The sequence below is a fragment of the Amblyraja radiata genome, chromosome 2 (genome assembly GCF_010909765.2).
Source record: "Amblyraja radiata isolate CabotCenter1 chromosome 2, sAmbRad1.1.pri, whole genome shotgun sequence".
In the NCBI taxonomy this organism is placed as follows: Eukaryota; Metazoa; Chordata; class Chondrichthyes; order Rajiformes; family Rajidae; genus Amblyraja; species Amblyraja radiata.
This window is the reverse complement of record NC_045957.1, coordinates 65510763-65536217: the sequence shown is the minus strand read 5'-3', so window position 1 is coordinate 65536217 and position 25455 is coordinate 65510763. Positions and strand designations below refer to the sequence as shown.

Genomic DNA, 25455 nt, shown 5'->3' with positions numbered 1-25455 from the left:
AGATTGTTTTATCTGGGGCATCAGAGGCTGGTGGGAAGTTTATGAAATGATGAGAGTCAAAGATAGTCAGAATCATTTCCCCCTCAAGGTCAAATACTGGAAGACATAGCTTTAAAGAAGGGTCTAAAGAAGGGTCTTGACCCGACATCACCTATTCAATAGACAATAGGTGGAGGAGGAGGCCATTTGGCCCTTCAAGCCAGCACCGCCATTCAATGTGATCATGGCTGATCATCCACAATCCTTCTCTCCAGTGATGCTGCCTGTCCCGCCGAGTTACTCCAGCTTTTTGTGTCTATCTAGCGTTTAAAGGAGATGTGTGGGGCATGTTTTTTAAGATAGAGATATGCAAGTGCCTGGAACACACTGCCGTGGGTGGTATTGGGTGCAGATAAAAGTGTGGCGTTAAATAGGCACACAAATATGCAGGGAATTGAGGGATGTGGATCATTTGCAGGCAAAAGGGATTCATTTAATTTGTCATGTTCAGCGGAGACATTGTGGGCCGAAGTGCCTGTCCCTGCGCTGTACTGATCTATGTTGTAAGAACAGCCGAACACCTATTTTGAAAATTAAAATAGAATATGAAATAGAAAATAGAATATGAAAATAGAATTGAACCGGTTTGAAGTATTTTTGGTCAAATCCTGATGGAAATACCCTTTTTTTCGACTTGAACTGCTCCCACCCGCCAACGCAATGCTATCCGAAACGAATGATTTTTAAAATAATGCAAATTGGGAGAAAAGGCACAAAGGGGCAGGTTTAGGCCTTTTTAACCAGTGCCCTGAAGACCGAGCTGACGCCGAGGAGACAGAGGCTCTTGAGTGTAAATTGGAACAAGCGCCGTTTTTATATGTGTTCGTCCTGGTGATCCATATCGACGTGAAGTTGACGTAAGTGAGCAGCAGGAACACTGACGTGTGGTCGGTGTGTGTATTTATTAAAGCTCTGGAGTGGACGTCAGGTCCGGAGCGCCAGTGAGAGAGTGCAGCTTCGCAGCGGAGGGAGGTTGCAAGCGCTTTAGCGCAATGACAAGCGTGCAAAGGCCGCCCAGGAGCTGAACTGAACAGAGCCGAGCCGAGCTGAGCTGCTGAACAAATCTTCTCTCACCTCCTGCCAAGGAGGCACAGCTCCGGGCCCAGGCTGAACGGATTTAAAAAAAGAAATACGATATATTTCCTGGCCAAAACGAAATCTTTGTGATAGTTTTTAATGCATTTCGCAAGATCCGGAGAGAACACGCAGCAAACCTTGGCAGAGCCGCAAAAAAAAGAGGGAGGAGAGAGAAAGGATTGTGAATTTTTTTTGCCATTGTGTTGCAGCCGGTAGTTGCCAAAGGAGCGGTCATTTTACCGACCGCGAATTGACACCGGAGGTCTTAGTTTTTTAAAAGAAACCACAAAACTGATATTCCTAATCCTCCGCGCCTATTACTGGGATTCTAAAAATGACTTCGTTCTGATGAGCTGCACCAAACAGCAATCGGATTGGATTGTACTTCGCGTCGATTGCTTTGGAAGGCTCAGAGGAAGATACAGACAGATCATAAACCGGCCGCTACTGCAACTTAGCTCGCCTAGAGATGGCCACCCTACTTCGGAAAATCGGTCTAATCCGCCTGCACGACCGAGACACGGATGGGGCAAAGCACCAGGGCTCTCGCAAGGCCAGCAAGAAGAACGGTGGCAAGCAATGCAACGCCTCGAGTAACGAGGGTATCCTGCTGCAATCCGACCACCACCATTACCACAGCAGCAGCAGCAGCAGCCACCACCAGCAGCTCCCACACAGCCACAAGAGGTGCGAGCAGCCCTCCTCCAAGGACGCCAGCAAGGACAAGCAGCAGCCGCAGCAGCAGACCGGCAACAAGGTGCCCCCGGGCGGCAGCAGCAGCGGCTCCGTCCCCGGGCAACCTCCCAACAAGCAGCATTGCGCTCAGGTCCGCAGCCGCAGGCTCATGAAGGAGCTGCAGGACATCCGCAAGTTAACCGACCACTTCATCAGCGTGGAGCTGGTGGAGGACAACCTCTTCGAGTGGAACGTCAAGCTGCTGCAGGTGGACAAGGACTCGGCGCTGTGGCAGGACATGAAGGAGACTAACACCGAGAGCATCCTGCTCAACCTCAACTTCCCCGACAACTTCCCCTTCTCGCCGCCCTTCATGCGGGTGCTGAGCCCCCGGCTGGAGAACGGCTACGTGCTGGACGGAGGGGCCATCTGCATGGAGCTGCTGACCCCGCGAGGCTGGTCCAGCGCTTACACCGTGGAAGCGGTCATGAGGCAGTTCGCGGCCAGTCTGGTCAAGGGGCAGGTAAGGTCCGACATAACATCAACATCTCGCCACCTCCGCCGCAAGCCACCACCAGCAGAATTAACCATGCCGACTGTTGGCTCCAGTTGCATTTTCCCTTTAATATATTACACTGTCAACAACCCCAGACTTTCAGGCGTCAACCGTTAATATCTCAAAAGCAACAATCGTCTGCTGCTGTAAATCTGTAATTAAACATGTATTTGTTGGAAATAATGAGTCAGGCAGCATCGGTGGATGGAGTCCACATCTGTACCGTCTCAGGTTGATAACCTCATACCCCGTTATGATTATTTCAGGCGCCAATACGCACGACATTCTTTCCTCGGCGATGTAAAAATTATAATAGTTGTATTGGGAAGCTGAAAATATTTATTAATGTGATTCCCGTTCCATGGGTTTTAATAATGAACATTTTCTGTCTCCCAATGGAAATGATCTATTGAAGTCAGCTTAGCTAATGCAGAAATTAATGAAAAATTATAATTTGACTGCAATTGTAAAGTAAATGCATTATTTTCTCATACAAATTCCCTAATTTACAAAGCACATCAAACATTTAAAATAAAATCATCCACCTGATTAACTATTTAGGAATTTTACCAAAGAATCAGTGAGAGCTGATAATTTGTTTTTTCTATAGATGTCAACAACATTTTTTGCAGTGTAGCTCTGGGATATTTCATACTGCAAATATTCAGGGTCAACTGATGAGTTAAAGTAGAAATGACTTTTTTCACTACAAATCCACCAATTTCAATGAAATATAATAGACTGCCAAATTTAGCAAGAATTGATGCCAATAATCCACCTCATTAAGTTATACAAGGAACAATAGCTGTTCACATTCACTTTGCCAATTCAGCAGTAGTCTGGTTAGACATCATCTTGAGTGGTTTGAGACATTGGTCCCTGCCCCCAGTTATTAGCTTTTCAAATTAACGAGATAGTAAATTACAGGCAATTTGATGTGGAGATACAATTTGATACCATTTTAGAAAACTCATTAGCTACACTTTGAGTACAAAAATAAGCATTACTTTGCCAGTACAACAATGGGATTTTTGAAGCTCCAGGCCTCATAATTATGTTTACCTTAAACCATATGGATTATAGAGTGCACGGTGATGCATCTAGATCACAGCTAAGTATGTGTCTGGGTGCAAGTAAAATTATTTTCTTGCAGGTTGAGCATAGAATAAAATACTGGTTGGATGTTCCAATTCTGTTTCATTTATTGCATATCTTTTATTTCTTCTTAGTGATGAAGACAGAAAATATTTTACTGCAATAGGATTGCAACCGTTTACCCATTTTAAGAAAATTAATGGCTTTGATTTTTTTTTTCTAAAGACAAATTGTATTGCTGCAGTTTTTTAGCAACTTTGTTTCAATTCAATTGCTTGTGCTGTTAGCTATGAACAACTGACAAGTTGGGCTTATAGGACTTGATATTACAATCCCTACTATAATTGGCTCCTTCTTACTATCTTGAGTGGGAGATGGGGTAAAAACTTCATTGGGGTCATCAGGTGGGCACCCTTCTTCCTTGGTGTTTCGTTGATAGGCCCATGACACCTCCATGGGCTGAACAGCAACACCTGGCATCCCAGGTGCGCTCCCATCCGTTTTATCCCTCTTGCTGGTCATTTTGCAGCCCAGTTATTCCTAATACTACTTCTAAATTAAATCCTTTCTCAGCTAGAATCTCAATGTTAAGAGAGACAGAATGGATTTTGTTGAACTAGATTTGTTTAATTCTAACCTACTGCATCTACTTTACAATTACTCACAACTGGAGATGCAATTATTCCTGTGCCAAATGGTTCCGTTGGGCATTTCAATTTGGTGATTGTACAACATAAACTTGATTTTAATTTATTCATATTAAAGCAAAATTGTGATTCCTGCTTTTTTTTAACAACAAATTATCTTTAATTAAAACTGGAGATATTTGCTGAATTATTAACAATGGTTATATTCTGCCATAGAGCTTTTCTGGGCAAACCTTTGTTTATTTACTTATCTGTTTACTACACATTTTCTCCTGCATCTTCATCTTTTGTGATTTAATCTGTCCTATCCATCCTATCAGGAGTCTTCCCTTTTCTTCCTTAGTCCTCCCTGCCTTTCTCTGTCTCTACTTATAACCAGTTATATCTTTATCTTTTTCCATTCCCAGTGGTAGGTATCAACCTGAATCCTTAACTCTGTTTCTCTCTCCACAGATCCTGATTGATCTGCTGAGTTCTTTCAACATTTTCTGTTTTGTTTTCAGTTCTCTATACAATTAGTGAAATATCCAAGATCATGCATGGATTAAAATCAGCATCCACCTCACCCTGCTCAACCCCGTTTCATGCTAAATGTGGTCATATGCAAATGCATTAATGAAATTCAATGCCAACTGAAATGGCAATAGTTCCCTCTAATTGTTTGCCAGGTTTATTTATTTCAGTGCTTTGGCACAGTTTCATTCTAATTTGGTAGAGGCAACATTGGGCTAATATTACCCCAACTGGGAAGTAGTTATGTTCTAGAAATTTGAACATTATATTTAAAAACTGCTGAGCAACATCTTGTTTACATTCATCTTCCCTCACCCCCACCCCCCCCCCCCCCCCCCCCTCCCCCCCTATTGTAGAATTTCTTGCTTCTTTTAGCCAGCAGGGCGCTTCTCTCAGCAGAGCTGTGCCAATGATTACTGTCACTTGATTGATATGGTGCCAGAAGGCATCTATTATGTGATGGGATGGGCATCACTGATGATATTTCATTCTGCAGCAATTTGAAGCACTTTTTGGGGGTTTGAGGTGTGTTCCATCTCGCAGCCTGAAACAAAAAGCTGAGCATAAAACTAATGGCATTCATATGCCTCCCTTTACATAGAATTGTTGTTGGCTTGGCTCAGTAACTTTAGATTCAGGAATTTATGGTAGGATATTTTCTAGGGGTTCTGAGTACAAAATCAACAACATTTAATTACATTGCAATTTCAGGCTGTTTCACAGATAGATTGTCAAACAAAAGGTGACACGAGTCTACACCAGGAGATATTAGAATAACTTACCAAAGGCTCGATTAATGAATTTAGTTTTAAGGAACATTATAAGGAGGCAAAAGAGCTGGGGAGACAGAGGGAAAGGGTGACCACCGAAGATGGAGTGATAAAAATAATGATAGTGCTAATGCTTTGATGTTGTATTGTTGAAGATATTGTTTGGTAAACAGAAGCCTTGCCTGGCAACATCTTTGCCATTGTATTTGAGATAAAGTTGATCAAGGGAAAATACTGGCCAGGTCTTGCAAAGCTATGCATTTATTAGGATTAGGTTTTGACGGATGGATGAGAGAAACAGGGGAGTTATTCTGTCACAACCTCTGTGATGCCCCAACATTATTTTATAGTATATTCTGAATATATTGTACACACAAGTTTGGATTGATAAAACAATGGAGGTGAATTTAGACACAAGTTGATAATCTACCAATTAATCATTGAATGATTACTTTGACTATACAACCAAAGACAAAGTAAAAATGATCAATAAAGCAAATGCAATGTTAGCATTTATTTCAAGAGGCTAAAATACAAAAACAGGGATGTAATGCTGAGGCTCTATGAGGCACTGGTCAGGCTACATTTGGAGTATTGTGAGCAATTTTGGCCACCATATCTGAGGAAGGATATGCTGGCTCTGGAGAGGATCCAGACGAATTTTACAAGAATGATCCCAGGTATGAGTGGGTTAACATATGATGAGCGTTTGATGGCACTGGGCCTGTACTCGCTGGAGTTTAGAAGAATGAGAAGGGACCTAATTGAAACTTATCGAATAGTGAAAAGCTTGGATAGAATGGATGTGGAGAGGATGTTTCCACTAGTGGAAGAGTTAAGGACTAGAGGTCATAGCCTCAGAATTAAAGGACGCTCCTTTAGGAAGGAGATGAGGAGGAATTTCTTTAGTCAGAATGTGGTGAATCTGTGAAATTCTTTGCCACAGAAGGGTGTGGAGGTCGTTAATGGATATTTTTAAGGCAGAGATAGATAGATTCTTGATTAGTACAGGTGTCAGGGGTTATGGGGAGAAGGCAGGAGAATGAGGTTAGGAGGGTGAGATAGAATAGCCATGATTGAATGATGGAGTAGACTTGATGGGCCGAATGGCCTAATTCTGCTATATCTTATGTCCTTAAGATTCTAATATGCGTGTGATCATCAATGATTGATTGAGGATATGTTTCCTCATCCTCCAGTCCCACCTCTTCTGATCATTCAAGATTTCAAGTGATAGGAGTAGAAATACATTGGGGAGGCCAACGCAAATTTGTAGTGGTCTGACCTGCAATAACCACTAGGATTAGGACCTCCATGAGATTGGTGGTTCTCAACAAGTCCATCACCAATATCTTTTCAAGAAACTGATCAGATTGGAATATTCAACCCCAAATCTTCTCACAAAATAAAAGGTCCCTCAAAGTTTTTGATCCTATTGAGATGCGCTTCTTAACCTAACATGCAAATAATTTTCTCATTAATTCCAGAATAGATTTGCAAGTGATTATTGTTTTGCATGAGTAGTTATGGTCATGAATATACCAGCAGGACCATAACAATTTATTATTTTTCCAGTTTAAATGATTTTTTAATTTAATTTTATGATTTTTTTTTTTTGGATTTTTTAAATTAACTGAGTGCCATTTTGTTTCCAGTGGATAAAGCAGCAACAGCTCTTGATCATGACTTTATCCCACTTGACGGCTGCCTTGTTGTGCCACTGTCTGCTTTTTTGATAATGTTTAAAGAGAATAGTTTTCTCTTGGTACCTTTCTCAGCATCTTGGCTTAAATCAAAACCACCAAATGTAGTTTTTTTTTTGTTTGTTTTTTAGTTTTTTTAATTTTTTATATATTCTCTTTTTTTTAAAATGTATTTTATTAGAAGTAAGTACAATAATATGGTACCTTGTAGACACCTAATATATATTGACATGTTACATTTTATGTACTACTTCTTATTTTTATTTTTTTTATTAGCAGTAAATGGAAGAAAAGAAAGAGAATAGTAGAAAAATAGAGAAGTGCGTGATATCGAACAGTGAGGTGAAGGAAAGAAGAAAAGAGAGAAAATAGAGAGAGAAATAGAGGAGATAGAGGACTGAAGGAGAAATAGCGATTTATTATTCTTGACAACCCTTCACCCGATCCTGAAACAGTTAATTTCTACGGTTATGTTGCACCATATGCTTGTAAGAAGTTGACAAATGGAGACCAAATCATTAAGAATTGGTCTGCTTTGTCTGTTAGGAGGAGTTGCATTTTTTCAAGATGTGAGGTTTCCGACATGTTTGAAATCCACATTTTCAACGTTGGTATGGGTGTATTTTTCCAAATTTAAGTTTTTTTGCTGTTATTAAACCATAATTAAGGAAAGATTTTTGAAACGTATTCAGTTTATTCCCATCTTCCATTGATCCGAATATAATCATTTCAATGTTGGGGTCAATTTTTATCTTAAATAATTTTGTAAAAATTTCAAAGATTTCGCTCCAAAATTTATGAAGTTTTATGCAAGAGACAAAAGAGTGTGGTATAGTGGTGTTTTGAGATAGGCATTTGTTACAAATGGGGGAAGTATTTGGATAGAATTTACTCAATCTAGTTTTCGAGTAATATAATCTATGTAGAATTTTAAATTGAATTAAGTTATGTCTTGCGTTAATCAAACATTTATGTATATACAGTGGCTTGCAAAATTATTCATACCCCTTGAACTTTTCCATATTTTGTCACGTTACAACCACAAACGTAAATGTATTTTATTGGGATTTTATGTGATAGACCAACACAAAGTGGCGCATAATTGTGAAGTGGAAGGAAAATGATACATGGTTTTCAAATTTTTTTACAAATAAAAAACTGAAAAGTGTGGCGTGCAAAAGTATTCAGCCCCCTTTATTTGCATACCCCTAAATAAAATCCAGTGCAACCAATTGCCTTCAGAAGTCACCTAATTAGTAAATAGAGTCCACTTGTGTGTAATCTAATCTCAGTATAAATACAGCTGTTCTGTGAAGGCCTCAGAGGTTTGTTAGAGAACATTAGTGAACAAACAGCATCATGAAGCCCAAGGAACACACCAGACAGGTCAGGGATAAAGTTGTGGAGAAGTTTAAAGCAGGGTTAGGTTATAAAAAAAATATCCCAAGCTTTGAACATCTCACGGAGCACAGTTCAATCCATCATCCGAAAATGGGAGTATGGCACAACTGCAAACCTACCAAGACATGGCCGTCCACCTAAACTGACAGGCCGGGCAAGGAGAGCATTGATCAGAGAAGCAGACAAGCGGCCCATGGTAACTCTGGAGGAGCTGCAGAGATCCACAGCTCAGGTGGGAGAATCTGTCCACAGGACAACTATTAGTCGTGCACTCCACAAATCGGGCCTTTATGGAAGAGTGGCAAGAAGAAAGCCGTTGTTGAAAAAAAGCCATAAGAAGTCCCGTTTGCAGTTTGCCACAAGCCATGTGGGGGACACAGCAAACATGTGGAGGAAGGTGCTCTGGTCAGATGAGACCAAAATTGAAGTTTTTGGCCTAAATGCAAAACGCTATGTGTGGCGGAAAACTAACACTGCACATCACCCTGAACATACCATCCCCACTGTGAAACATGGTGGTGGCAGCATCATGCTGTGGGGATGCTTTTCTTCAGCAGGGACAGGGAAGCTGGTCAGAGTTGATGGGAAGATGGATGGAGCCAAATACAGGGCAATCTTGGAAGAAAACCTGAGAGTCTGCAAAAGACTTGAGACTGGGGCGGAGGTTCACCTTCCAGCAGGACAACGACCTTAAACATACAGCCAGAGCTACAATGGAATGGTTTAGATCAAAGCATATTCATGTGTTAGAATGGCCCAGTCAAAGTCCAGACTTAAATCCAATTGAGAATCTCTGGCAAGACTTGAAAATTGCTGTTCACAGACGCTCTCCATCCAATCTGACTGAGCTCGAGCTATTTTGCAAAGAAGAATGGGCAATAATTTCAGTCTCTAGATGTGCAAAGCTGGTAGAGACATACATATAAACATATAAGAGACTGGGCAGGCTCAGGTGAGAGAAAGAAATAGAGACATACCCCAAAAGACTTACAGCTGTAATTGCAGCGAAAGGTGGTTCTACAAAGTATTGACTCCGGGGGGCTGAATACTTTTGCACGCTGCACTTTTCAGTTTTTTATTTGTAAAAAAATTTAAACACCATGTATCATTTTCCTTCCACTTCACAATTATGCGCCACTTTGTGTTGGTCTATCACATACAATCCCAATAAAATACATTTACGTTTGTGGTTGTAACGTGACAAAATGTGGAAAAGTTCAATGGGTATGAATACTTGTGCAAGCCACTGTATATCAAGTGTTTTTCCCATAATTCTTTTGGGATTTTTATCAGTTGTAGTTTGACTAGCTAATTATAATTTTACTGTGTAGGACACATATAGTATTTATGTGTGGTATATCTGATCTGTTATTGGATAGCATGCAAAACAAAGCTTTTCATTGTACCTTTTAACACAAGACAGTAATAAACACAAACCTAAATCGAGATGCCAAATTTGCCCTCAACAAAAATGGTAGATGCAGATATATTCATTTAATTCATTTGATTCGAAAGCTGTGACTTTTTTTGATTCAAAAGCTGTGATTTTTTGTTGTCTGTTGAGGAAATGGCAGGTAAGTTGGTGTAGTGTTTCCTGCAGGATGTGGGAAGTCAGGGACACTGCTGGCGCTTCTGGAAACCACACCTGCAGAAATTGTGTCCAGGTGCAGCTCCTCAACGAACGTGTTGGGGAACTGGAGAAGCAGCTGGATGACCACGGGGGGCCAACTGGGAAAACAAGAGTTTCCTGGACAGGACCTACCGTGAGGTTGTCACACTAACGATACTGGAAGAGTGAAGGTTGGTGACGGAGAGAAAAAGGAGTAAACATGGAGTGCAGGAGACTCTGGTGGCTGTACCTACTGAAAACCGGTATACCCTTTTGCAGGAGTGTGCGGAATGTTTTTGAAAGTGAGGGGGCTGAGAAATCGCTGATCACAGGCCTTGGGTGTGGGATGGGGGGAACCCCCCTCGCACGGTAGGGACTTTTTGAAATTTTATGTATTAAAATCATGTTTTAGTGCGTTGTGGAATTATGAGTTCAATTATTTTTTGATTCGGGACGGGACAAGGCGAGGCCTGGTGGAGCGAAGCGCAGGTAGCGGCGGCCCCGGGGGAGGGCAGCGGGAGAGTGGGCACTGGGCTGGGATAGGCCGGGGCACGGCTGTAGGGCCGGGGCCTTGTCGGTGTCAATAAGTGTTTTAAAGCAAGTGGAGGGAGTGTGTGAGAGCCCTGGTGAGCAGAGGGGGAATCTGTGAGTGTGACTAGATGTGAGGGGACGTCCCTGTGAGTGTGAGCAGTGAGGGGTTCCCTGTGAGTGAGCAAAGGTGAGGGCTTTCCTGTGAGTGTGAGCAGTGAGGGGGTCGCTGTGAGTGTGATCGAAGGTGGGGATTTCCTGTGAGTGTGAGCAGTGAGGGGTTCCCTGTGAGTGGGGAAGACCCTGCGAAAAATTAAGGGTAAACGGGCAAGGAAACTAATTTCAAGGTACAATTATCAAATAAAATCTGCCAGGGATGTTGCCCCTTGGAATCCTGGACCCCCGTCTCTCTTTTTTGCAGTTTTTTCTTGTCTCATGCCTACATTCAGCATGGTTTTGTACGTGGGAGGTCGTGTCTCACAAATCTGATTGATTTTTTTTTGAAGACGTGAACAAAACGGTTGATGAAGGCAGAGCTGTAGATGTTGTGTACATGGTCTTGGCATTCATGAGTTAGGCGTTCTACAAGGTGTTGCATGGTAGGCTGTTCTGGAAGGTTACATCTCACGGAATCCAAGGAGAGGTAGTTGAATCATCCCCTCCAAGCTGGTTACCAAACTCGCAGAACTGGGTATCTGCGCATCCCTCTGCAATTGGATTTGACCTGCAATAGACCTGTTAGTTTGACGTCAGTGGTGGGCAAATTAATGGAAAGAATACTTAGAGATAATATATATATAAGCATCTGGATAAACAGGGTCTGATTAGGAACAGTCAACATGGATTTGTGCCTGGAAGGTCATGTTTAACTAATCATTCTTGAATTTTTTGAAGATGTTACTCGGGAAATTGATGAGGGTAAAGCAGTGGATGTTGTGTATATGGACTTCAGTAAGGCCTTTGACAAGGTTCCTCATGGAAGGTTGGTTAAGAAGGTTCAATGGTTGGGTATTAATGGTGGAGTAGCAAGATGGATTCAACAGTGGCTGAATGGGAGATGCCAGAGAGTAATGGTGGATGGTTGTTTGTCAGGTTGGAGGCCAGTGACGAGTGGGGTGCCACAGGGATCTGTGTTGGGTCCACTGTTGTTTGTCATGTACATCAATAATCTGGACGATGGTGTGGTAAATTGGATTAGTAAGTATGCAGATGATACTAAGATAGGTGGGTTGCGGGTAATGAAGTAGAGTTTCAAAGTCTACAGAGAGATTTATGCCAGTTGGAAGAGTGGGCTGAAAGATGGCAGATGGAGTTTAATGCTGATAAGTGTGAGGTGCTACATCTTGGCAGGACAAATCAAAATAGGACGTACATGGTAAATGGTAGGGAATTGAAGAATGTAGGTGAACAGAGGGATCTGGGAATAACTGTGCACAGTTCCCTGAAAGTGGAATCTCATGTAGATAGGGTGGTAAAGAAAGCTTTTGGTGTGCTGGCCTTTATAAATCAGAGCATTGAGTATAGAAGTTGGGATGTAATGTTAAAATTGTACAAGGCATTGGTGAGGCCAATTCTGGAGTATGGTGTACAATTTTGGTCGCCTAATTATAGGAAGGATGTCAACAAAATAGAGAGAGTACAGAGGAGATTTACTAGAATGTTGCCTGGGTTTCAGCAACTAAGTTACAGAGAAAGGTTGAACAAGTTAGGGCTTTATTCTTTGGAGCGCAGAAGGTTAAGGGGGGACTTGATAGAGGTTTTTAAAATGATGAGAGGGATAGACAGAGTTGACATGGAAAAGCTTTTCCCACTGAGAGTAGGGAAGATTCAAACAAGGGGACATGACTTGAGAATTAAGGGACTGAAGTTTAGGGGTAACATGAGGGGGAACTTCTTTACTCAGAGAGTGGTAGCTGTGTGGAATGAGCTTCCAGTGAAGGTGGTGGAGGCAGGTTCGTTTTTATAATTTAAAAATAAATTGGATAGTTATATGGATGGGAAAGGAATGGAGGGTTATGGTCTGAGCGCAGGTATATGGGACTAGGGGAGAATACGTGTTCGGCACGGACTAGAAGGGTCTAGATGGCCTGTTTCCGTGCTGTAATTGTTATATGGTTATATGGATCCTCGACTTCCACATTCACAGACCACAGTCTGTTCGTATTGGTGGAAATGTGTCAGACTCGATAACAATCAGCGCGGGAGCACTTCAAGGCTGCGTGCTCAGCCCCCTGCTGTACTCACTCTATACTCATGACTGCGTAGCCGGTCATAGTGCGAACTAGATCATCAAGTTCACTGACGACACCACTGTTGTGGGACGTATCACTGATGGGGATGAGTCAGAGTACAGAAGAGAGATCAAGCAACTGTCCATATGGTGCCAGCGCAATAACCTGGCCCTCAACACCAGCAAAAGCAAGGAACTGATTGTGGACTTTGGAAGCAGTAGGACGGGGACCCAGTCCCGTTTATATCAATGGGTCGATGGTTGAAAGAGTCAAGAGCTTTAAATTCCTGGGCATGCCCATCTCTGAAGATCTTTCCTGGTCCGAGAACACTGATGCTACTATTAAGAAAGCACATCAGTACCTCTACTTCCTGAGAAGATTACGGAGAGTCGGTTTGTCAAGGAGGACTCTCTCTAACTTCTACAGGTGCACAGTAGAGAGCATGCTGACCGGTTGCATCGTGGCTTGGTTCGGCAACGAGCGCCCTGGAGAGGAAAAGACTACAAAGAGTAGTAAACACTGCCCAGTCCATCATCGGCTCTGACATCCCTTCCATCGAGGGGATCTATCGCAGTCGCTGCCTCAAAAAGGCTGGCAGAATCATCAAGGACCCACACCATCCTGGCCACACACTCATCTCCCCGCTACCTTCAGGTGGAAGGTACAGGAGCCTGAAGACTTCAACAACCAGGTTCAGGAATAGCTACTTCCCCACAGCCATCAGGCTATTAAACTTGGCTCGGACAAAACTCTGAGCATTAATAACCCATTATCTGTTTATTTGCACTTTATCAGTTTATTTATTCATGTGTGTATATATTTATATAATGGTATATGGACACACTGATCTGTTTTGTAGTCAATGCCTTCTATGTTCTGTTGTGCTGAAGCAAAGCAAGAATTTCATTATACTATCAGGGACACATGACAATAAACTCACTTGAACTTGAAACTGGCTCCATGGAAGGAAGCAGAGGGTGATGGTGGAAGGTTGCTTCTCAGAATGGAGGCCTGTGACTAGTGGTGAAGTTGTATAAGATGTTGGTGAGACCGCATTTAGAATATTGTGTTCAGTTCTGGGCACTATGTTATAGGAAAGATATTGTCAAGCTTGAAAATGTTCAGAAAGATTTACGAGGATGTTGCCAGGACTAGAGGGTGTGAGCTATAGGGAGAGTTTGAGTAGGCTATGTCTCTATTCCATGGAGCATAGGAGGATGAGGGGAGATCGTATAGAGGTATACAGAATCATGAGGGGAATAGATCGGGTGCAAGGTGAAGGGGAAAAGATTTAATAGGAATCCGAGGGGTAACTTTTTCACACGGAGGGTGGTGGGTGTATGGAATAAGCTTCCAAAGGAGGTAGTTGAGGCTGGGACTATCCCATCATTTCAGAAACAGTTGGACAGGTATATGGATAGGACAGGTTTGGAGGGTTATGGATCAAGCGCAGGTAAGTGGGACGAGGGTAGATGAGACATTGTTGGCCGGTGTGGGCGAGTTGGGTCGAAGTGCCTGTTTCCACACTTTGACTCTATGACTGATTTATTTTTGGTACTACCTGGCAGTGTTGCAATCAACATCTTTTAAAGTTCACAAAATTTAACATTTTTATGTGAATAAGAATTATTTTTGGATTTTGTTTTTACAAAGAAGGTATTGATATATTCATGGAATTTCCTTTGGCATAATTGCAAGGAGCCGTGTTAAGATATGTAGACCTGAATCACGAAATTCCATGTAAACATGACTGAATAATGTTAATGCCAATGTTAGAATCAGAAGCGGGCAACATCCATCCCTTGCTTGCATAGAAAATGATGAAATATTGCAATTAGAAAAATGTTAAATTAATAAATCTTTGGAATAGCTTTGTAAAAGGGATCTGAATTATGAAATGTAGACTTTTTCTGTTTTCCGAGGTAGAAAGATGAGAATAACTTGAATTTACAATATTAAAAGTAGACCATGATTTTAACAGACACACATTGAGTAGAATATTTAGAATTGATTAAATGTGGGGAAAAGTAATTGTAAGAATTTAATTAAATAAAGTTTTCAGGGGTGGAAGGGAGTGTGTGAAACAAGATGTACAAACATATAAGAGACTGGGCAGGCTCAGGTGAGAGAAAGAAAGAAATAGAGGTTGATGTTGATGGACTTAAATGAGGAAAAATGGAAGATTAAACGCCAGCATAGTTGGTCAAATAGCTCTGTTTCATATCGTATTGCAGACACACAGGAGACTGTAGATATGGGAACCTTGAGAAAACAAGATAAACCTCTGAAGGAACCCAGTGGGGCAGACAGCATCTGATGAACTCGGATGACCTGAGATGTCTGCTGTCCATTTCCCTCAACCGATGCTACGTGACCCACTGAATTCCTCAAGCAGTTTTTTTTTGGGGGGGGGGGGTTTTCCCCCCATTGCTCATGATTTCAGCATCTACAATCTCTTGTCTGCATTTTCTGCTCCAGTGCAAAATCTCCTGAAAGTATGCCCATTTTGGAGAAGCTCTTCTGAGTGGGAGGAAGGGTCCTGACCCGGAATTACGTCCATCAATTTTGTTTTCGTTGGTGTTTCCTTGCATCCTGTAGCTCAGGCAGTAAAGTACTAACATTGCATCTGGAGAGCACTAAATCAAAGTTGCAGAAATAGCTAGCTTTCTTGTTATTCTGTTGGGTTTGAGTTTGTTTTCCAGACTGCCCATCAATGTTTATGATTTGCATGGCCGTCCGAAGGGAGGGTGCGATGGGAGCGGTTGCACCCCACTTTTTTTCCCCGAATAAAAAAAAATTGGACAATTTTTTTTATTCTACACCAGGAATAGAGGGAGCCTTGGCCTTCTTGCAACCATACAACTACTGGATGACCCTGGCGTTGCACTCAATGACCGAGAGGGCGGGGGCTTGTTCCTCCCCCGGAATGGCTCGTTGCCGCTATCGCTGCTGCTATGCCGGGACGGCTCGCTCTCCGAGTTTGGGCAGCTGAAAAACTTGAGGGCAAGGCTTTCGAAGGCGGCGGCGGCAGAAACCTGGCCAGGTTCTCGATCACCTCGGGCTTGAGTCCGCAGTGTTCGAAGAAACTGTCCAAGCCCGAGCAGGCTCGGAAGAAGCAGCAGCTGAGGTCGGAGTGTGAGCGCCGCAATCTGTCGTCACCAGGGCGCTGCTGGCGTTGTTACTTGTGCACCCTGGGATACTGCTGGTGTGGCGACTGGGGGAGAGAGAGGAGGAGGGGGAGAGAGGAGGAGGGGGAGAGAGGAGGGAGGGGGAGAGGAAGGGAGGGGGAGAGGAAGGGGGAGTGGAGAGAGGGGAGCAGCGGGAAATGGGGAGCGGGCGTCCACCAAAGGAGGAGTGGGGGGTGACGACACTCGCAGCACGAGCAAGACGGTGCAGACTTCATAATGTGTCAGATTTTTGAAGATTTTCATTAATAATTCGAGAAATAAAGCATGAAATTTCAAGATAAGGTGATTTTGGACTCCAGGGGGAAAATCCCTACCGGAATATGTAAAAATGTTACCGTTAGCACATCGTTTTTTCGAGAATATGTAATTATACACACACACACACACCGAACACACACACACACACACACGAACACACACACACACGCAAGATCACACTATTGATAGTTACTAGACCAAGTGGGACCCGTTGCAAGGGGAGGGAGGGGGGGGGGTGGCCTGCGGCGTCACACACACACTAACCACCCCCACACACACATGAACCACCCCCCTTGATATTATATTAGTATTATTCATTCCTTTTACCCCATCTCCACCCTATCCACTCACGCATAGCCCCCAACTTACAGGCGCGGGAGGGGGCAGAGAAGAGGAGAGAGAGAGAGAGAGGGGGAGGGGGGGGGGGGGGGAGAGGAGGAGGAAGGGGGATAATGGAAATATTACCTGCATGATAAAGTTTAGACTGATTATTGTCATTTTGAATTGTATGGCTATGGCACTATAAGTCTACATTATCAATTCCAGGAAAGTAAATGGTAGCAATGGTGGTTGAAAATTTGAATCTTATCCCAAGACTTATCTCACGACTGACGAAATGACTTAAATCTCTCCACTCGCTGCTTCATTGATTTTCTTAACAAAAAAAAATAACAGGAATAAGGCCTGATTACCAAGTCTCTACATATAGTGCCATGTCCCGGTGGAGCATTCATGCAGCAAAATAAATGAATGCACAGATTCACATTTCTATCTCTGAACTAAAGTCTTGTTTGACCATTTAGAATCACCATTGTCAATTCATGACTACTGTGTTTGCAATGATTTCTTCAGGGTCACGCAGCAAGAACATTGTGTATCGACATTTTCTCTGTCGATACCCAGAAAGGAAAGGAATGACGACAGCACTTATTTTAAATAATGGAGACATAATTAGTGGCCAGTAGACTTCCTACCAATAGAAAATTAGCAGCTCACTAAAATATTAGGTCGTCAAACAAGGTTGTAGTTTATTTAACCAAAAAATTTGAACACATTACACCAATTCTTAAATCCTTAAATTGGCTCCCTGTATGTCAGAGAATTGATTTCAAAATCCTGCTGCTCACCTATAAATCACTACATGGTTTAGGACCAAAGTATATCACTGACATGCTTTCACTATATAAGCCTTCTAGACCGCTAAGATCTTCTGAAACCAATCTGTTAGTGATTCCCAGAGTAAATACAAAACATGGGAAAGCAGGATTTAGTTACTATGCAACAAACTTCCTGAAGATTTAAGACTTGCCTCAACTTTGACCACTTTTAAAACAAGACTGAAAACTTTTATGTTTACTTTAGCTTTCAGCTAAATCTTAACTACATTGCGCTTTTAACTTTTGCACTTTTTACAATGCATTTTTAATTTTGCTTTTTTAAAATTTTAATTCTTCTATTTTATTTCATTTTATTATTTCATTTTATTGTATGACATGTTTTTATGTGAAGCACTTTGAGTCTGCCTCGTGTATGAAATGTGCTATATAAATAAAGTTGCCTTGCCTTGCCTTAACACCTTCATTTCTTTGCAATCTATGGTTCTGTTTAAAATTGTCAATATTACTTAACGTATTTCCCGGCAATGAAGACGCACCTGTGTCGAAGACCCCCCCCCCCCCCCCCCCCCCCCCCTTTTTATTTGCTAAATTTTGAAAAAAGACTGGCGGGACGGGATCAAGGGTTTGGTTTAGTCAGTAGAAAGGAAGATGTGAAACTCCTTCAAGGAGGCAATGAGCCTCCATCTTGGCCTGTCCCACAATGCGCTGTGTGTTTCAGGTCTGAGGGACGGTGACTTCCTGGCTCAGAGAGAGCCCGGGACGGAGCAGCCAGCCTTCCACCCAGTAGCTACCCGCCAACCTCCATCGGTGCGCCTGTCCCGAAGGATACCATGGCTGGCTGGCGGCCGGGCCAGCAGGAGGCTCTGAGATGTTGGCCGGTTCCGTTGTCTGGTCACGGTGGCCGCTCGGAGCCACCCAAGCTACTTCCCTCCCTGGCCACAATGCGGTGGCTCCACGCCCGGAGCGCTGCGGCAGCGTGAGTGAGTTGCTGGCATGAGATCCGACCCCCTCCTCAACGCTCCTGCCCTCCCCGCAACTTTACCCCTGACAGCCCAGCCAAGTTTACTACTTTGTGCAGCCCAAGCCGTGCTGAACCGAGCCAGACTCCCTACACGCTATGGAAAGGAACTCTTTGCCCCCCCCCCCCCCCATCGGCGCTGTCCTTTTACAGCCGCTTCCCACCACACAGTTCCAGGGTCGAAGGCGTGGCAGGTTCCGCGGAATAGTCGCTACGAGAGTGCCATTGCTCAGCCTAACCTTCGGCCTCCAAGAGGCAGGTAAATTTTCGGGTCTTATTTTAGAGTAAAAAATAGTGTCTTGGACGCCGGGAAATACAATTGCATTATATTTAAAGGAGAAATATACTGCGATAAATTTGATTGTCAAATGCAACATTTAATTAGCTTTGAAATTCTTTTTCTGCTTTCTGATGGCAGTTAAATGGTATTTTATGTAATGCTAAAATTATAGGTTCTTGAGTAATGAACCCTCAATGTCTTTCCTACATAATCTGCTTGTGGTCGCCTGTGATGTCCCTGGGACGTATAATTAATCTATATCCCTGTCAACAAGGGGAAGGGTAGATTAGTGTGCAGAAAAATCATTGAAGGTGTAAGGCATGCTGTTAGTCCTTAGCCTGAGCTGTTTTTAGAGTGAGCGGTGGGATTAAAGAGTGCTGTGGAGCAGCCCTAGCAAAGGATGCAGTTTTGTTGGTGGCTCTTTAAATGGCACCTTCATGGAAACTGGTTAGTAAAAGCTGGTTGTTCTGGGAGTAAACAAGAACTGTCAATTTTCAGACCAGTGAGGTGGAAAATTTCTCTGGAGATGAAAATTAAGTTGTTGCTCTTTTAATGGTGCTACTTGAAGAAACCTCAACCCAGAATCACATTGCCGAGCAATAACAAAACCCTACCAGAGAGGCGGGACTAATTTTCTGCCATTTATTGAGGTTACTCGAGGTTAAACCAACGTTCAACTGCACAGCACCATTTTGTTCAGTATTTAGAAAAGGAAATTGCAGGCCATTCTATTGTATCTTATTTTATTGCTAAAATCAGTTAAAAACGGAACCCTACCTCGACCCCAACAAACCCTGTCTGACCTGCACCCTGCCCTTCCAAGCGTCGCTCTAATCCCGATCCATAATGGTGGCATTCTGTCAGAAGTGTGAGCTGACAAGTATTAGATACCAGAAAATATGAGTACCATTACGATCCTAAACCCAGTGTTGGGTTGGTGCCAGATCCCTCCCTCCATGTTTCTTGTAATTGAACCCAGCCTTTCTGCCAGTTGTGGACTAAATATTTCAGTGTAAATGACAGTCCGCTTCTTCTCCAGCTGCTTTATTAAAATCCTTGAAGTCATTTGCTGCAGAGCCAGTATATAAACTTGCTCTGCAGTGATTTAGCAGCTGTGGATTCCTTGTTGGGGAGCCTTGATGAAATTGCAGACCTTTCCTGGTGTTTCACCGTGCAGAGATCTCGCCACTGTGTTGAGCTTTAGATCACTTATTCATCTGCATATTTTTTTGTAGCACATAAAATATGCCATTTGGCTCATCACATCTATGCCAGGTTTCAGAGCATTCCTGTCAGCCCCACTCCATGCAAACTGGAACAGCTACTTTCCTTCAACTGTCGAGCACTTGAACCAGCCTGCACAACCCTAATCCTACCTTGGCAATGGAACATGATAGATCACATGTTGTACTATCATGAACTTGTTTTCCAATTGTGTATTTTTGCAATGTCATTTTCTAGGTATCGTTTTTTTTTGCTGTCTTGCAGAATGTATGTAATCTATGTAATATTTGTGTTTTTGTGCGTTGTTTAAGTGTATGTGCCTGTAATGCTTCTGCAAAGAAGTTTTTCATTGTCACTGTACCACTGCATATAACAAACTTGACTTTTCCTATTAGACAATAGACAATAGGTGCAGGAGTAGGCCATTCGGCCCTTCGAGCCAGCACCACCATTCAATGTGATCATGGCTGATCATCCCCAATCAATACCCCATTCCTGCCTTCTCCCCATATCCCCTGACTCTCCTATTTTTAAGAGCCCTTTCTAGCTCTCTCTTGAAAGCATCCAGAGAACCTGCCTCCACCACCATCTGAGGCAGAGAATTCCACAGACTCATAGAAACATAGACATAGAAAATAGGTGCAGGAGTAGGCTATTCGGCCCTTCGAGCCTGCACTGGCTGATCATCCAACTCTGTATCCCATCCCTGCCTTCTCTCCATACCCCCTGATCCCTTTAGCCACAAGGGCCACATCTAACTCCCTCTTAAATATAGCCAATGAAATGGCCTCAACTACCTTCCATGGCAGAGAATTCCACAGATTCACCACTCTCTGTGTTAAAAATGATTTTCTCATCTCGGTTCTAAAGAATTTCCCTCTTATCCTTAAACTGTGACCCCTAATTCTGGACTTCCCCAACATCGGGAATAATCTTCCTGCATCTAGCCTGTCCAACCCCTTAAGAATTTTGAAAGTTTCTATAAGATCCCCCCTCAATCTTCTAAATTCTAGCGTATACAAGCCGAGTCTATCCAGTCTTTCTTCATATGAAAGTCCTGCCATCCCAGGAATCAGTCTGGTGAACCTTCCCTGTACTCCCTCTATGGCAAGAATGTCTTTCCTCAGATTAGGAGACCAAAACTGTATGCAATACTCCAGGTGTGGTCTCACCAAGACCCTGTACAACTGCAGTAGAACCTCCCTGCTCTTATACTCAAATCCTTTTGCTATGAATGCTAACATACCATTTGCTTTCTTCACTGCCTGCTGCAACTGCATTCCTACTTTCAATGACTGGTGTACCATGACACCCAGGTCTCGTTGCATCTCCCTTTTTCCTAATCGGCCACCATTCAGATAATAGTCTACTTTCCTGTTTTTGCCACCAAAGTGGATAACCTCACATTTATCCACATTATACTGCATCTGCCATGCATTTGCCCACTCACCCAATCCAAGTCACCTTGCAGCCTCCTAGCATCCTCCTCACAGCTAACACTGCCCCCCAGCATCGTGTCATCCGCAAACTTGGAGATGTTGCATTCAATTCCCTCATCCAGATCATTAATATATATTGTAAATAGCTGGGGCCCCAACACTGAGCCTTGCGGTACCCCACTAGTCACTGCCTGCCATTCTGAAAAGGACCCGTTTATTCCTACTCTTTGCTTCCTGTCTGCCAGCCAGTTCTCTATCCACATCAATACTGAACCCCCAATACCGTGTGCTTTAAGTTTGCATACTAATCTCTTATGAGGGACCTTGTCGAAAGCCTTCTGAAACTCCAGATATAACACATCCACTGGTTCTCCGTTATCCACTCTACTAGTTACATCCTCGAAAAATTCTATAAGGTTTGTCAGACATGATTTACCTTTCATAAATCCATGCTGACTTTGTCCAATGAATTCACCACTTTCTAAATGTGCTGCTATCCCATCTTTAATAACTGACTCCAGAATTTTCCCCACCACCGATGTTAGACTAACTGGTCTGTAATTCCCCGTTTTCTCTCCCTCCCTTTTTAAAAAGTGGGGTTACATTAGCTACCCTCCAGTCCTCAGGAACTACTCCAGAATCTAAAGGGTCTTGAAAATTTTATCACTAATGCATCCACTATTTCTGCGGCTACTTCCTTAAGTACTCTGGGATGCAACTTATCTGGCCCTGGGGATTTATCGGCCTTTAATCCATTCAATTTACCTAACACCACTTCCCGGCTAACCTGGATTTCACTCGGTTCCTCCATCCCATTTAACCCCCGGTCCCTTGCTATTTCCGGCAGATTATTTATGTCTTCCTTAGTGAAGAGAGAACCAAAGTAGTTATTCAATTGGTCTGCCATGTCCTTGTTCCTCATGATCAATTCACCTGTTTCTGACTGCAAGGGACCTACATTTGTTTTAACTAATCTTTTCCTCTTCACATATCTATAAAAACTTTTGCAGTCAGTTTTTATGTTCCCTGCCAGTTTTCTTTCATAATCTTTCCTAATTAAGCCTTTTGTCCTCCTCTGCTGGAGTCTGAATTTCTCCCAGTCCTCTGGTAGGCTGCTTTTTCTGGCTAATTTGTACGCTTCATCTTGACCATGAACTTGGCTGCTGCTGCATTCCCCTGATGAGCCATCTCCCCCAAAATGGTATACCTGTTTAGGAGGGAGATGACCGCAGGGGACTCCTGCACTATCTGCCTACCGCTATGCTGGCTAGTGGCCACCCGTTCCCTTTCTGTCCTCTTACCTTTTACCTGCGGTGTGACCAACTCGCTGTACGTGCTATTCACGACTTTCTCAGCATCGTGGATGCTCCAGTATGAATCCAACCGCAGCTCCAATCGTTCAATGCGGTCTGCCAGGAGCTGCAGCTGGACACACTTCCTGCAAACATAGTCACCAGGAACACCGACCATATCCCTGATCTCCCACATGTTGCAGGCTGAGCAAACCACGGGGCCAATCTCCACTGACATAGCTTACTCACAAATTAAATCAACTCCCTCGCACTATAAAAATCTTTATCCTTTAAACTGTACCTTTATTAATAAACACTGGACCCTTAACCTGAAAGCAAAAATGCAAACCTGGGGTTGCGCCCAATCAGCTGCTTCCTCTGGTCCTCTTCCACCAATCAGAGGTTTCCACCAGACCCCTTCTCTGGAAGTGTGATGGAACGCTGCAGATTTTGGTAACTCCTCCTCTCGCTCCAACGGCTCCCCGGGCCTCTGTGAAGGCAAGCCCCGCGTCCGATTTTAACTCACCGCCCAGGTAACTCCTCCTCTCGCTCCAACGGCTCCCCGGGCCTCTTTCACATATTCTTTCACATATGCCCGTCAACTCCATCCCGGCCCAGCAATTCTCTGGACATCTACCTACAGCAGGAGTAACATAGCAGTTAACCAACCTACCAACCAGAGTATCTTTGAGCTGTGAAAGGAAACCAGAGAAAACCCCACATAGCCACAAGAAAAATGTGCAAACCACACAGACAGCACTTGGTTGCTGGAGCTATGTTGCTACATTACTATATGCTACAATACAGTGTTGCTCTCATGTCAATAATAAAATTGTGGTCTGTGCTGGATGTTAAATGATAGTGTACCTTCCTCGCTGCCTGAAATGACAAAGGTGTGAAGGTATGTAGTTGTGTTGTGGAGTGGAGAAGGTTAAAAGCGCATAATTACACTATCTGAATCTTTATCTCAGAGGATGTGGATTGTGAGTTAGAAGACGAGGAGAAGGTGGGTGCCATCGTCTTCAATGGTTTCAGCTAAATTCCAGACCATGGACCCTGCAGTCAGTGTCCAGTAAAGGCCAGTACTGTCCCCTTCACCGAGGTTAAGATATGCCTATGAACCTACTACCATTGAGCTTTATGCAAAAAGTATTGTCCTTGTCCTGCAAGATAGATGGTTGTGTGACATTCAGTCTGCTTAAGTGATATGCTACCTTTGGTGGTTAGCTGGCAGGATGTGAAACCTGGAGGTACAGTAGGTATGAAGCTTGCAACATAGTCAAGTGTGTCATTGAGGGGAGAATGTAAACAGTAGGTGTGTGTCCTGATAGATCGAGATCACGGGCAGGCGTCCTGATAGATGGAGATCATAAGCAGGAAAGCTTTGTCTGAGTCGAGGGGTGCACTGGGCAGTCCAGTGAGGTCAAAATAACTCTAGATACTAGTGTACAGCATTTGGTGTTGATTGATCACTTTACAGAACATTTGTGTTCAGTTGTGTTCTTTATCTCACTCCCGCTCTGAGCTATTGGTTTGTGGCCTCCTGTACTGTAACGGTGGAGCCCATGCAAACTTGAGGAGCATCACCCCTAGGCAGGTTGCAGACTTCTGGGCACAACATTGAATTCTACAATTGCAGGTAACTTGATTTAATGGTTTATGCCAGTTTTGCTTCTTTATTTGGGAGCTCTGTATTTCACAACTCCATACTATTTTATTTATGTTTTCACTCTACAACGGCTCCCAAACATTCACTGACCAGATAATCTTGAGCAAAAAACGGTGCTGTAGTAACTCAGCGGGTCAGGCAGAATGTCTGGAGAGCACGGAGAGGCAGCGTTTCAGGGCAGGAATTAATTTGTCTCCTTTTCATTTCTGTAGGTGGGTCTGCGGCCTGAAACATTGTCTCTGCTTCTCTTCCCACAGATGCAGTCTGACCCGCTGGCTGTTTTAATGGATTCTGTTTTTTGTTCTACTCTAGTGAGGTCATTCAACTTGTGATACCAAGCAAGGTCCTCGAAGGCTTAACCCCAGGGATTGTCTTCCTCTGCCCTCTCGGGATATGTTGAAGGGTCCTGTGATGTCGTGCAGATACAAGAATCTCTCCGTCTTTGTGTTTTGTCTGTTATACAAGTAAAACCTGCAGCCTGCTTGTTCAGCTTCTCCTCTTGTAGGATGCTTGTCAGCAACTGGACAAACCATGGTGCATCTCTCCTTCAAAGGGATATTGAATATTTAAGCTTTTAAATATTTACTAGCTTCACTATTAATATTTACTAGCTTTGAATATTTAAGCCTGGCTTTAACCGGATCTAACCACTCAATGGTATCAACACTTGGTCTCCTAATCTGAGGAAGGACATTCTTGCCATAGAGGGAGTACAGAGAAGGTTCACCAGACTGATTCCTGGGATGGCAGGACTTTCATATGAAGAAAGACTGGATAGACTCGGTTTGTACTCGCTAGAATTTAGAAGATTGAGGGGGGATCTTATAGAAACTTACAAAATTCTTAAGGGGTTGGACAGGCTAGATGAAGGAAGATTGTTCCCGATGTTGGGGAAGTCCAGGACAAGGGGTCACAGTTTAAGGATAAAGGGGAAATCTTTTAGGACCGAGATGAGGAAAACATTTTTCACACAGAGAGTGGTGAATCTCTGGAATTCTCTGCCATAGAAGGTTCATTGGCTATATTTAAGAGGGAGTTAGATGTGGCCCTTGTGGCTAAAGGGATCAGGGGGTATGGAGATAAGGCAGGTACAGGATACTGAGTTGGATGATCAGCCATGATCAT

At 43.3% G+C, this 25455-nt stretch overlaps 1 protein-coding gene across 1 annotated transcript in view; it reads left to right on the top strand.

Annotated features, from left to right (window-relative positions):
• Positions 1–855: 855 nt before the first annotated feature.
• ube2ql1 (ubiquitin conjugating enzyme E2 Q family like 1) overlaps positions 856–25455 on the top strand; it is a 37537-nt gene continuing 12937 nt past the window's right edge. The window contains exon 1 of the mRNA XM_033048130.1: positions 856–2314. Coding sequence (XP_032904021.1) covers positions 1586–2314 — 729 coding nt within the window. The 5' untranslated portion in view covers positions 856–1585. The remainder of the gene's footprint in view (positions 2315–25455) is intronic.